This window comes from Vombatus ursinus, unplaced genomic scaffold, assembly GCF_900497805.2.
Source record: "Vombatus ursinus unplaced genomic scaffold, bare-nosed wombat genome assembly UNPS02007718.1, whole genome shotgun sequence".
Classification (NCBI taxonomy): Eukaryota; Metazoa; Chordata; class Mammalia; order Diprotodontia; family Vombatidae; genus Vombatus; species Vombatus ursinus.
In genome coordinates, this window is record NW_020947496.1 from 2896 (window position 1) to 17915 (window position 15020).

Sequence of the window (15020 nt, forward strand, 5' to 3'; positions counted from 1 at the left end):
GATGAGGGATATGGCTCACAGCTGCAGGAAGAGTAATGCATCCCACAACCTGAGAAACCTATGGGTGTGGACAGGGACTAAGACCAACTAGCTCTGGTACGCATCACCTCAAACTTCTGCACGTGAGGGTCTCCAGGAAGGTCAAACCAACTTCTTCACACGCATAAATCTGAGTCTGAGGACTCAAAGACAGGTCAGAGAAGCCCCCATCTCTCACACTCTTTGCCTCAACCCCCACAGACACAAAGTCCTTAGTGATGACCATGCAGCTTTCTTAATGGAAAACAATCGCTGAAGTTGGTGCATTTCAAGCACTTTAGCCTTCTAAGACACCAGACTGCTGATGAAAAAAACCCATATTCCGTGGGCGCCATCTTAATGAGAGGCCAAATTTCATATGCTTGCAAACTTTTCCCCCCTCCTCCCTCCACCCCACCCTACCCTACCCCCTCAATAAAAGGTTGCATCAGAAAGAGGTATTTCCATAATTTATAGTATGGGCATTTCACTGGGGAAAAGCGCTAATCTGTACTTACAGATACATTTAAGAAAATGCATCCTCCCACAATCCTGTGCCATTTATGACTCTTGGCACAAGCCGCAATACTCAGTCTTCAATTAAGGGACACCTTAGGGTTCATTATCACACAATTGCTCCCTGTGAACCATGCCAAATGCTGTTTTGGCACAGAGCTTGGAAGATGAATTAGAAGGAAGTCTTCTCTGTAATGCCCTCTCCCCAATTCCCATTCCTATCATCAGCGTTTATGCCCTTCTCTTGCTCACCCCCTCCCTTCTTTTTTTCCAAGTGGCTTTTACTATTCAATCTCTCAACGTCAAACTCGATTCTCTAGAGGTGTATTTAAAGATGCCATATCCCTATTTTTTCTTCCGGCTTTCAATATGCCTCAAAATTGCTGCAGATGGGATTCTCTCTACACCCCTTTCTGACCTATCAGGGCCACAGATGCCTTTTTTTTTTCGGGGGGGGGGGGGGGGGGGGGAGGGAAGAGGCTGGGGCCCAGAAAAGAAAACAGACAAGAGCTGTAAATACTCATGATTGGAGAGTTCTATTTAGGAGCTATTCGAGGAGCACCTAGATCAAGGGGAGATTCCTATGTAGACAGTTAGGGTGGTAACATACTCAAATATTAAGCACAGCAACATGCCTTCAACATCACTGCCAGTCATAGGAAAAAGAGAAAAAGCAGGTGGTTAAAAAATAGAATACAAGGCACAACATTTATTCTTCTACTACACTGCTAGCTACTCCCTTGATTCAGAGACCATTTGGCCTCTAGCTGCAACTATACGTCTCATCACTTGAATAGATCTATTCACAAGGAAGGTTCTCCCAAAGTAGTCACCGACACCTGCTTCCAACTATAAGCAGCTATCTGTTACTTCTGAGAACAAGAGCAGCAGCACTCACAGAAGCAAGAACTGCGGAGATTCAGATCCTTATTTTATACACAATCAGGTGATTATGTATGGAGGGACAGGTTGGCGGAAAATGTGGAGCAGACAGCGTAGGCTTTGCTGACTTAGTTACAGTAAAGTGTGTTTATACAGCTGAGGATTGGATCAAAACCCCTTGATATTACTCCCATAAATTAATCTTCAAGACCCACTTACAATGACAGCGTCTTTCCATATGAGGAAACTCTAGTTATTAACTTCTCAGTGTCACGCCATTTCAAGACGCTTAGATGTGACAGGTATGAGGGGCTGATTGTAATTAAGGCTCTCAAGTCAATAACATCAAATTATACAAAGCCATTAAAGTGAAATTAGTTTAACGAAGTAGATATAAGCCTAGGCAGTGTAGCAACTAAGTTGGAGATAACGCAAAGTGAGTCAGTTGTCTAAGAGCAATCGAGCATTCCTGACCTCTTTCCATTTGGGGTGGCAAAGGGAAGGGGAGGTACCAAGAAAATGCAAAATAAAACAGACTAAAAACACTTCACCCACAAGAAGCCTTGTGGAAATTTTATTATATAGAGTGTAAAATGCAACTGTCAGTCAAATAAAAAGAACATTTTGTTTTAAACACCATGCTCAACATTATTTAATTGCATTTTTTTTATAGTTAGACATTTCAAGCATTATAGGGAAATAAAAAGAAAGAGAAAAAACCGAACAGTAAATTCAGTACATTTCAAAACGGAATGTCCCTCAGGTCAATTAAAAATGCAAGAAAAAATAGTTTCAGTTCCGTTTTTTTTCTTTTAAAAATACAGTTATCTGTACAAGAAAACACTAAACATAAGAAATCATATTATCCCTTTTATTAAATCAAAATTATTTAGCGCATACTGTGGTTAATACTAGAATCATTTATTTTTCTAAGTAATTTGACAAATATTAGATATGAAAATATTTGAAAGAAAAATGAAAAAAGCAAAAAACACTTTGGAATTAAAAAATAGTTACTACCTTATATATGGTTTAATGTTCCACAGTGTTTGTTAAAGTTACTAGTAGCTGATTTATTTTTAATATTAAAAATAACAGTATTTATATTTCTGAGAGCATAGAGGAAGGTTTTTAAAATTTTTTAAAATAAGCTTGGAGGTCTTAGATACACAAATGCAACCCAAAATGGACATGTGAAAAAAAGTATTGCTAAAAAAAATTACATGTTTTTTATATTACCCCTTTAGACTCTAGAAATTATACAAACCCTACAAAATGCCCCCCCCAACCTGTCTGACAGCAAAACAGTTAACTGTTTCAATACAGAATTCACATAATTAATTACAATACATAATGTAGTTTTTTTTAAAAAAATGCAATAAAATCAGGCAGCCAAAATAAAAGAAATTAGAAGTAAAACATTTAATAATGCATTTACATATTTAAGAATATTTAAATACTGTTTAAAAATTTTTTTTAGGATTTGTTACATAACACCTAAGACTTCCAAGCCACTTTGTTGCAACAGAAAAGATCAAAAAGGAAAAAGAGAAACACGCCAAGAAAAAAACAAAAACAAAACAAAAAACCCCAAACAAAAAAAATTCCCATGTTTGAAATGTCACTACTCTGGAGTATATTTTGGTACCTGGAATTTGCAGACATTGTTCCAAAAAGAACCCCAAAGTTTACAAATTTGGAAGTAACAATAAAACAAAACAACACCCCCCTCAAAAAAACAAAATCAAAAGATTACCAGCATTTTCATGAAGTTTAGTATATTACTAATTTTTCCTGATTCTTAGAAAAGTTCAGTATAGATTATTCTACAACTAGTGTTTCACAAAAACGAACAAAAAAAATCTTCATCAAAAGGCTGCAAATCTAGAAACCTCTGTTACAAAAAGGTTTTCTTTCACAATGATTTCAAGGGAAAAAAAACTGCCATAAGGACATTGTTCTACTGCTCCTGTAGAGGGAAAAGAAGAAAGAAGAAAAGTTATTCCTTGGTAGATTTTAAAAATATGTACTTCTGAAACATTTCTCCCCAGGGCGGGTGACAGGTCACACTTTCTCTCCCTCTGGCACCATATCAAGCATCCGAACAGACAACAGAGTCAATGTATAAGGAAATACCTCCTCCCCCCTCCATGGGACTGATGTCACAGGATATGGCAAGAGAAAACTCTGCTTAGGAAGGATGCTCCAGAGTTTTTCTTCTAAATGTGAAAATAGAATGGGGTGAGATAGAAGTACAAGCACTTCCCAGCCTGTGGACATGCCTTTGGAAAGCTCAACTACCCATTCTTACTGAGCCCTCTAGGCAGCTGCTAAGGATGTCATCCACGGGGTCTGTTGAGGTAACCATTATTTGAGTCATTGGACACTGTGATTTGCAGTGCTATCGAAAGGAACAAGAAAACCTGTGGATATTTTTCCTTTAGTTGCCTGATAACTGACCTCAATACCTATCAAAATGTCTAATTATTAAACTTCAGAATGCTGATTTCCTGTCCATGGGATTAGAGACTGGGAATGTACAAGGCTGAGAAAATCTGGCTTTATGCCCCTCAGCCCTGCCTCCCAAGGAGTAGCCAATACAGAACCCTCTTTTACTTGATCTGGGAGGTGCCTCATGGACCTGGAACAAAGGACAGGGATAGATAATCACTGTTGTTAAAAACTTTTCTAAGCCAAATGACAGCAATTTCAATAGCCAGCTCCCCCGATGTCAGAAAACATCATAGAGCGACAACTTTTTCAGAATGGCAATATAGTTCAATTCTTCACATCCCCTATGTGAGGCACCTTAGAAAGCCTATGTACTTTCTTGATTGCATTGTATACAACTAAAAATTTGATGGCGATTTATTAGGCCATATGGAGGAGTTTGCCCCACTAGGTTACAAAATTAACTCCAGTTATCTTTGGCCCAAAAGATCCATGTATAGGAAGAACAAGTAAGCTGGAGTGCTGAACAGAAACGGCTACTAGGATTTCTCCCTGGCTATTTTAAGTATCTCGGCTAACACTTGCTTTTTTGCTCATGTCCAAGTTTTACAAAGACCCAAGCATCAGAGCACCATGTTTTAGGATGGAAGAACAACAGGAGACAATGGAGACACTGGCTGGCTAAGAGGTCAGAGCTTCCATGGAGTAGCATACCAAGGTTCCACTCATTCACCAAACTATTCTAAGATGGGGGAGGAAGGGATAGGACGGAGGAATACTGCCATGTTCAGGGAAATACAGACCTGGCTGTGGGCCTGAGCTTGCCCTAACGTTTGCCCATAGTAAGCGGCTTGCTGTCTGTAATACTCCGCCCAGGCCATTGTGTAGTCCGGTGGGGAACTAGCCTGAGAAGCTGCATTGGCTGCATGGCCTGATTGACAAAGGAGGAAAGGCAGATTATTTGAAGGCACCCATACCAGCACATTCAAAGACAAGCCATATTAGCTGTAAAACAGTGCTCAAATCTAACTGTGTACTTCCCTTCCTAAAGTGTTGCAGGACATCAGGAAACATTGCTCACATCGCCTGATAGTTCAGTTTTGAGGAGCTGGATGGTCGTAAGGACCTGATTGAAGCTAGATTGCTGATGGGTACAAATTACAAACACTTAATAAAAAATTCTACCCGTCCCATTGCTGCCTCCCCACTAACAGTTTCTTAAAAAAAAAATCATCATATTTTAGCCATTCAGTTACTTCCCCTCAGTAACCCCCTTTCCTTTCCACACCCAGGAAATTTTCAATGACAGAGGAAGAAGTATCATTCCCCTTCAAAGAACATTCCTAAGCCCTAAATCTTTAGTTTACCCATCGTCACCAACCTTCAACCTGAGCTCTCACAACTAGCAAGTGATGTGAATCAAGGTTTCAAATCAAATGAGATCTCAATTCAGTTTCCAGAATATTTCATTCACCTAGCCTAACCATTTAAGAAAACATACCAATTTAGCTCTGATTTGAATTGATTGGCTAGGTGTTTTGAAGACTGGTTTAGTTTGTGATTCAGTTACATGGATTAAGCAGAAAGACTTCAGGACTCTAAGGCAATCACCACTTCTTAGACACTCAATGAGAATCAGTAGTGTGAAAATCAGCAAAGGAAAGGGATAATGCTGGCATTTCTATACCAGCTGAGATGCAACCTGGATGGGTTACAACTCTGTTCTGGCAAAAGGGCAAGAAGAAAAATGGGGAAACAAAGTTAAGGTATTGATATGAAGTTCCTGAGGAAAAGGGGCGAGGAAAAGAAGATGCTCCATCCACAGTAAATTAAAGTGTGCTCGGGAGGGACAAGGCACTTTGTCATTGGCCATCTGCCTTTGAAGAAAGCCACTCACTCTGTTTTTTGTAATAGTCCTCCCAGGCCTTGCTGTAACCAGGCTGGCTGTTCTGCTGCTGGCTCTGCTGGCCTGTTTGAAGAGGACAAAAACAATCAGGCCAGTGAGGAAAGGAGGGTTTTTTCCTCCTGCCCAGCTACTGCCCAGAGCTTCTTGGTGTATTTTTTACCCACACCAACAAGCCTGTGGGGCACACACCTCACAATAATGCTTTGATTTTTTGGTGAAAAAAGAAGCAAGAGACTTAGCTAGAAGAGGATGGAGGACAGGACAAAAGAGGAAGAGAGCAAGATGTGAACCTCCATCCAAGAAACAGACAATGAATTTTACCCCATGGTTATGTGGGAAAGGGGTGCAAAGAGGATTCCTCCAGGTTAGGCATGGAGCACAGCTGCTGAGTTAGTGGGGAGAGAGGGATGGCCCCTAAGATAGAAAGAAAACAGGGTAGGCTGCTATGAAAGCAAAGAAGCTTCCTAATGAAATGTGCCAGAAAGGAGGCTACAGAGACATTGGCTGTGGACTACCTTGAGGTGATTTAGCATTCAATACCTTAAATGAGAATAGGTAATAGACAGGAGGCTAAGAAAGAAACATGAGAAGCAGAGTTGGTTTTGTTTACAGGGTCAACTGAACTTCAAATAGGGACAGGGAGCAAAATAACACCACCCTTTTACATAATCTTTTTCTTCTATTTGAAGACAAAAGACTACGTACAGCTGGACAAGCAGACTTGTAGTAAACATTCAAAGAAACTGAGCATAGGAAATTAAAGAAAATCCAAGAAAGAAAGCTCAATCCAAACCCTAACCTCACTTCCCCTTGCTTCCCAACACACACAGTATGGTGGAAACCAGGTTGAAAAGCTTATAATTCTAGCCAGAAGCCTCTACTTGCATTAGATTCCTATTTTATTCCAAATTCCATTTTGGGGAGAGGAGATGGAAGGCTAGGGACAAGAGAAAGAAAGCTAATTCTAACTCTTTACACTCTCTCTCACTCTCTCCTGGGTACATGTCCTACAGTGCAACATAAGCTGCAAAAGGATTTCAATCAGTAAGAGGGGAGAGGGGGGAAGCAGACTGTTAAACATAATAAATTGCAAGTGTGAAGTGGGGAGGGAACAGGGCAGTAGCATCCTGTCCAGGGGCATGAAAGAGGGTTAAAAGGCTTGACCAAAGCCATAAGTCAGGACCTTTCTTTCTGCTGAGGTCAGGGCTGGCCTGAGTGTCCACCTGCTAATACCAACAAAGGAAAGGCCCTCCTTCGAAACCTTTTATTTTATTAGAACTAGTCCAAAGTAGGTGTAAAGGTCGCAGCGCTAAATACATTTCATGGCAAAATGTTTTACCCATTAGTTAATTTCTTTAAGGTTGAAGATGGGGTATGAGGAGGATAGAACCATTACATTCAAATGCATGCAAGGTTAAGGGTGGGGGTTAGGAAAAGAGGTCTTCTTTTCCCCACAGTCATCACCACAGAAGGACAGGGCCAAGGAGGGGGGGATGAAGGAAGAGTAGAGGAGATAATTTTTTTGATACATGTTTTACGTTGGCAATGGAATGATCTGGTTCTCTAAAAAGGCAAAGGGTTGACTGAGAAGTTAGATGGCAGGCAGAAACACACTAATGGATAGGTAAGAGAGTGGAATCAATACCAATACCAATATCAATACCAATACCACCACCACCAACCCCATGAGATTTCCTTTAAGATTTTAAGTAAAAAAGAACATTTGGGATGTAGAAAATAAGATTTTTCAATTACAGGTGTTTACGTAGTTTCTGAAGAATAATCTCTCATGCCTTGGCATGACTAGGAACTTGATCTTTAGCCAGGGAGCAGTGCAGTGAAGTCTGCTTTAATAACTGCCCCACCTCATCTATTAATGGCCAGCATGAAGCTCTTACCCATATTTTTATTTTTCTTATTATCCACATTTTTTATTTCTCTCATTTTTCCAAAGGAGGGAAAAAAAATCAGAACTGAATGGTAATCAATCTAAACTCGACTACTCTTCTGGGTGTGATGTTCAGCATTTGCCTCCACCACAGCATAGAATAAGAAAAGGTCAGCTAGGCCTTTGGCTAACCCAAAGGTTGCTCTTTGCGAGTTAAGCTACAGCCACATTCAGAAAAATGTCTAACTGATTTTCTGGTATTTTAGGAAGGATTTCCCTTCATCACAGATATATGAAAAACAATGACATCTGTTTGAGCAATGAACCAACCAAAATAACAGAATTAGAACCTTAAAAATGGAAGGGATCAGGGGCGATAGAGCACTGGTCCTGGATCAGGAGGACCTGAGTTCAAATCCGGCCTCAGACAATAATACTTACTAGCTGTGTGACTGTGGGCAAGTCACTTAACCCCATTGCCTAGTCAAAAAAAAAAAAAAAAAAAAAAAAAAGAAAGGAAGGGATCTAAGAGATCTACAAGTCTAAGAGCAGGGAAGTGACAACCACTGTCACAAGGCTAGAGTGGAGAAATCAGGTTTCCCGGGACTCCTGATCTCTAGTCCTGTCATCTCAGGAAACCCAGAATTCCTGAACTCACAACCAGCATTCTCCTCGCTTCTCAGCCAATAACCTTAGAAGCAGGACTGCTTTATTTCCAATGTGCAGAGCCCACTTGATATAACAGACCAGTATGCTGAAGGTCATAAAATCTGCAGAGTCCAAATGAATGCTTCCCAAACAAAAACATGTTAGATTTCCAATACGTCAAAGAAATCTGGGTTTTACCAAGGATGATAAGATGAGAAAAATCTTTGGGAATAGCTGAAAAGGGGCAGTAACACATTACAAACATCAATAACACAGAAGGGTTAGAGACAGCTAAACCTGGTTTCTGGTTGGGGACTAATTTGACTCTGGACTGAGAACCTGAGGAATCCAAGTCTAAAAGGTCATTTTAGTTTTCAGACACGAAAAAAGGATTTTCAAAGGGCCACCCAAGCCACAACCAATTAAGGCAGCAATAAGGGGAATACAGACTGGGAGGGTTGGGCAAGCTTCCTCAAAGAGGAGTTTATACAACTCTCCACCTCAGAAATCAGATCCCCCCACTCCCCCCTCAATTTAAGGAAGATTAAACATCTGCTTAATGGTTACCCTTCTCTCTCCCCCCCCCCCCCCGCCCCAACTATCCTCTGAACACAAAAGCTACACCATATTTGCAACATAGGATGAGCAGACAACTCACTGACACTGAGATAAGGTGGGTACAAAAGTGAGGGAGATTGTTGTCTAAATCAAAGAGAGAGGCTCCATGTGGAACCCAAGAAGACTAACCAGAAAGAGTTAGTGATGTTGGAGAGTTCTGTGTTCTTTAGTCTTTTCACCATGAGACCTGGCTAAATAGCAACGGTGTAAGAGTACTTTTGTCCAAAGGAAACTCTTAAGTCTTGTGAAATGGGATATTTATGACCCATTCATGAAGGACAAGTGCCTGGTGACTGTTAAACAGAATGAAAGAAAGCCAATAAACCTAGAAAGTAACTACAGAAAGCAGAAAAGAAGAGAGGCTTCAGTTCAATTCCCACCCCAGAGAGCAACAGCAAGAGAGAGATGTTGATTCTTCTCTTCTAAGTTTTCTCCACCACCTTCTTCACAACCCCTAGCACATCACCTGTCTACCAGACTGTAGTCAACCACAAGGAGTGGACATGGGTCCTTGTGTGATCTGGGGAAGACAGCAATTGGGGCCTCACTGTTCTGGCTCTCTCACTGTTTTCCAGTTCCTGGAAGCAACGGTCAACCAGTGATACACATCTTGGAAGAGCAAAGGCACAGATGGTGAAGAAAGCATCAGAATAGTTGGGCTCAATGCAGCCAGCCTAGCATAACACACCAGTGAGGAATGCAGAAGACCTGACATGTTTTTCCAGACCAATCACCTCTGGCTGGCCATGTCTACATGTAGTTTGCCTTTTTATAAGAAGGCTTCACTACCTTTCATACTCGAGACTGCTCTAGGAATTCACTGATCTATCCATCCTGCATCATGTGAGAAAATGTGCATCTTTTTTCATCGGACTCTGACATGTCACTTACTTGGGACTTGCGGTGCAGGCGTCTGCCACGTCTGGTAGGTGTTACCCCAGCCCTGGGTCATAAATGCCTGAGGACCACTGTGGATTACAAAACATTCATTCTTTCTGGTCCATCATGCTTCTTTTTCACCTCATGTGCCCACCTTCCCATACATTTTCTTTCATTCAATTCTCTTTCTTCATGTTTCCCACCCACTTCTCAAAGTCTGAAAGCTAAACTTGTACCCTCCGTTGTAAGATTAAGCTTGTCTTACTGTTTGTCAACTATAGGAGAACTAGAATGAAATAAATGATTTTACCTACCTCACAGGGTTGCTGTGAGGGTTACCGTTCACTTTAGCAGCAATGTTTGGAAAGCACCCTGAGCCCCTTGGAGGAAAGGTGCTACATGGATATAAGAAAAATTAAATAAATAAAAATGCTGGGGATGGAGGTTATGGAATGACTGGCCCAAAAGCCCTGTTTAAGAACCCATTAGCACTGACAGAGTTAGGAGTTAGTCTATTGATGTTAGGGTTAGAAAAGATGACTCCTGAAAAAAACTCTGGAAAAGCCCTGACATCAATCATCATTAAGGGCCAAGGACAAGATTAGAAAATGGGGTAGTGGTACAATTTAAGACATTATTCAACTGTAATGCCCTTACCAAATTTTCAGCCTTTTTAATGGGGAGTCCCTAAAAGGAAAACTGTGGGCAGAAGGGATTCCTGAGAGAAAATTCTCTGCAAAGACACAGGTAAAAGACTCACTTTTGATGAGGTGTAGCAGGTGCTTGGTTGAAAGGACTCTGACCAAAGCCTCCGGGTGCGCCCATATTGGTACCCTGTCACAGACACAATGACAATTCTAATTCCCTATTCACTGATCATCTAAAATCTGCCCAAACCCTCTCAATCCAAATCAGCTTTAAAAGTTAAAAAAAAAAAGAAAAAGAAATAAAAATATCTCATAACCCTAAATCTATCCTTTCTTCCCCACAGAAAATTTTATTTGCAGAATGGTTTCACACCCTCAGGTGAACAATACCACAGAACAGCAAATAATGGTACCACTATGTCTAAGGATGATAATACCACAGTAAACCTAGCTTATCACCCTGTGTATATGGACCAACCTGCTTGACTCTCCCGTCAATTAAGGCTGGCCCAAGTCTCTTTCTGCAATTCTATGTCCCCTTTGAGGTGAGCAGTGGCAAATCTTTCCTCCATCAACACTCCCTTTGTTTATGTGCTTTGAGGTGCCTGAAACTAAAGCCAGAGTCAATGAAAACCATCTGCATGTCTGGCTACCAATACAATGCCAACAAGGGGCCAGGCAGGCAGTGCTGGGTGCAAAGCATTAGCCCCATCTAGCCTGGAAAATAGGCATAGAATTGGGGTGGTAAAGAGCTGGTGCATCTAAAATGCTTCACTCATTGGTCCCATGACCATTATCAGCCTCTGTGCCTCAGACTTCACCTTCAGTAAAATGTGGATAACCAATCTGTCCCAACCAAGCTCACCAAAACAGTGTGAGGAACTGCTGAATGGCACAGGAAGCACAAAAGTTCTTGGGGAAGTAGGGAGAAGGCACCAGACAGCCAACAGAATATTCTGTTAACAGCCCAAAGGTGGGAAAAAGGGCCTTGTACGTACACCAACTTTCTCATCTATGAGATGTCTGGCAAGTTCAATCTGCTGTGGTATGCCTCTGATGGTAAATATCCGCACACTGGGGTCTGTGTTAGGAGGTGGATTCCGCTGAAGTTCTACATGGGCTCCTGACTGTTGATTTATGCTTTTGATATTCTCACCCCCTGTAGGCAGAAAAAAAGAATACAGGAGAGAATAAACGAGGTGTGATTCTGATACCAGCTAACAAATCAGACATTTCTTTCTCTTTTGCATCTTTTTTTTTTTTTTAGCACCAGCAAGAAAAATGTTTTCTATGAACCAGGACATACACAGAGCAAACAGAAATGTTTAACTGTTTTAAAGAAATAATATTGCCATTTGTTTGTTGGCACTTGAGAACTTGCTGATAATAGGTTGATTATGTGGAACACGCTAAGAACACTAATAATGGGAAAAATCAGCAGGACAGTGACCATCAGAACACCTCTTTATTGGCACTGAGTTGCTGACCAACTAGAATGCATGTATCCTACATGTATGATGTAAAACAGGAATTTACTATCCAAAAGGGGAAAAGTCCCTTATCAAACTTCAAAAGCTAACACAACTGCACTGCATCACACTGTAGGTGCTCAATAAATATCTGTAGATTTTGTTTGCTCTCTAATACCATCCTCACCTGAACCCCAGGCCCAAGAAAAGCACTGTGTGTTTAGTCAGCAACTCTGTCCCTCTGATAAGTTACAATCTCTTTTCTCAGTATAAGAATGACTTTCTGATGGCTCCTCCATTGTACAATGGGGGCCTTCAACAAAAACACACAGGCCACCCCAGCCGCTTTCCCCTCCCTGCACAGGTCAAACGGCCAGGCAAAGAACCGAACAATTCTTGGCTCCCACTAAGGCCTTTAATATACCATCCTGTCACTTCTAAAGTCACTGCATCCATAGGGAATGGATCTAGACAGGGAGCCATACCACGACAGTGTACATAAGAACACTGGGTGGAGCAGGGCTAATGAAAATTTAGTTGGACTTTTTGAAAAACCTGTGAGAGTCCCAGTCTCTTAATGAAATTTGCTTAACAAAAGCTCCAGCCAGCATTACAATGGTTCAATTCTTCTTTTGAAATTTCACAGAACTTAAAGATCAGCTCCACTCAACTGGAGAAGAAAAAAAAAAGGGGGGGATAGAGGGAAAACTTATAGCACCAGTCTTGTAAATCTAGGGGGAAAATGATCACTGAAAAACTGCTACAAGGCAGTAACTGTCCTTAATCCATACACAAAGCAGATAAAATGATATTTAAACATTTCTTTTCCTTTTAAGATTTTCCATATTTCTCATATAAAGTTAAAAAAAAAACTTATAGAGACAGGGGCTACATTTGCTCATTTGTAACATACTCTTGACCTTTTTAACATTCCAATCTTTGCTTTCTTCTTTGCCCTAGTCCCCTCCCTCCTCCATATTCAGGGAGGGAAAGTAACTTCTGAATAACTCCTCAAGCAATTAGGTTTTCAAAGACATTTGAGGGAGATCAACAAATGTTGCATCCTTCAGCAAGATAACCTGAAAAAACAAACAAACCCCAAAACCTTGCCTTTGTAACTGACAATAGCAACACATCTATAGTCTGGTATGCTGAAGATAAAGGTGATACACCATTTTACAAAACTGAGAATTAGTTGGTAATTTGTTCAAAGTTTCACTTAACATTGCTTGAGGTTGTACCAAGTGGTTTTAAATAAACAAAATAGTAATTTATCAAATAGGTCTCAACGTTTTGAATATTCTCAGGCTTTTCTTAAAGAACTACTAGAATTGTGTAAAGTTCCCATCTTTTTCCTACTCTCTATGCAAATTACAGGTGACAACATGACCATTTAAAATATTCTTTAAATTTTGCTCACTTACAGGTAAAGTACAACCTCACTCCCTGGTACTATAAATAACATATTTTATTCAATAGTCATTCTATAGAAATAGATAATGGGATTTTATTTTCATTGACTCACAAAATGGGACAACAGCTTCATTTGTCAATTGGTTTTCAGGTTATTACATCAAAACAAGGAAGACTACAAGGTCATCTTTCAGAGAAAGCTATGGTTCTGTAGGTCTCATTAGCCCACCGAGCCCTTGCCAGTACCATTTTCCTCTTAAGTCAAGGTAATATGATCTCAAGGTTTATGCACAAAACAGTGCATGTTTGCTCTCAAAGCCCTGCAGTCTCCAGTCAGCTAATATCTCCTTGCTTCCAGAAAACAGTAGCATTTGCAACTCTAGCCCTAGGGATTCTCTGCTTAGGCCTTGGGAGCATGCTAATAAGGCAAGGCAGTCAACACTATGCTGCACGGGGCCGGAAGGAGTTAATTTAAGTTCATCTTCCTTCAAAATGAGGTCACCCGCTTGGCACATGGTGGCTGTCTATAGACTGATTCAACAGCCTGCTCCATTGTTCCACCTGATGGGGGGCAGAAACGACCCACCAGTGGCCCCCCAGCTGGACGTGAAATCGTAAAGCAATTAATCAAACCTGCTAAAAGACTGGGCTGACAAGAGCCGGGCTGGCCACATTATCTGTCAATATTGCTGTGTTTATCATGGAAATCCAGCTAGGGGCCCAAGGAGGCTGCAGTTTGTTTTCAAACACCAACTCCCAGAGGGAGTGCTTGACATTTGTATGGGTGCCCCTCTTCAACCACATCCTGAACATCTTTAAGAAGCATAAGATACTATACCTAGCCAAGCTCTCAGAGAAAAAAAAATGGGGGAGGAGGAAAAGATAACGAGAGAGGAATCTTTCCATTTATTCACTCTAGCTCATCCAGTTGATTCAGGATGATTTGCAAAGAGGACAAAGAACTTTGTGGTAATTTTAAAGTATCGCGCTTTTGCTAACTGTGAGAAACTCAAAGGATAAAGACACAGAAGCTTCATTGATATCTAAAGGGGAAAAAAATCAAATATCATTTACAGCTCATCTTTAAAAGTAAAAGAAACTGTATGAAGATCGATAATAATTTGCAACCTACAGATATCAACAAGATTTGGTCTCAAATCATCCAACTGGCAGGGGAGGAGAGGGAGATATCAAACTTGTTACTGTCAATGAACCATACTTATTTATATGGGATACAACGTCAGTCAGATACACAAAATAAATTACACAGACACAGTTCTTACTTTCTAAAAGCTTACAGTCTAAGACAGGTAACACTGACTAGACAGTTAAAAAACAAATGGTAAAACAAACAAAATAGTCATTCTTGTACCTACAAAGGAATAGTTAATGGAAGAGTTACTTAGAATGGGCTGGGGCGGTAATTTACCACCCCTTTCTCGTGGTGTTCTGGCACCATGTTTCTGGTAAAGCATGGGGCTGGAGACAAAGCTCTGCTCTCCCATTCTTACTCCCCCTCCCCCCCCCGCCAGGAATTAAAGAGAACTCACTAATGTTGCTCTCTCAAAGGTGATATTATAATAAATAATAAATTAAAGATAAAATTAAGGTTACTTCTTTTCATACAAAGTATATCATTCAATTCTTAAGAGTAGATGGGTAATTCATAAGAAGTCAACTTTAAA

General features: G+C 40.6%; 1 protein-coding gene across 2 annotated transcripts; it reads right to left on the reverse strand.

The window, feature by feature from the left end:
* Positions 1-1957: 1957 nt before the first annotated feature.
* Positions 1958-11608, reverse strand: LOC114033971 (far upstream element-binding protein 3-like). 2 transcript variants are annotated; one of them, XM_027849607.1, is made up of 7 exons: positions 11452-11608; positions 10567-10640; positions 10121-10201; positions 9819-9895; positions 5765-5836; positions 4671-4798; positions 1958-3385 (listed from the first exon to the last, which is right to left on the reverse strand). In XM_027849607.1, the coding sequence occupies exons 2-7, from the start codon at positions 10629-10631 to the stop codon at positions 3377-3379; spliced, it is 432 nt and encodes a 143-aa protein (XP_027705408.1). In that variant the 5' UTR covers positions 10632-10640; positions 11452-11608; the 3' UTR covers positions 1958-3376. The 2 variants fall into 2 exon arrangements, with proteins under 2 accessions (XP_027705408.1, XP_027705409.1); XM_027849608.1 differs by lacking the exon at positions 5765-5836.
* Positions 11609-15020: the final 3412 nt, after the last annotated feature.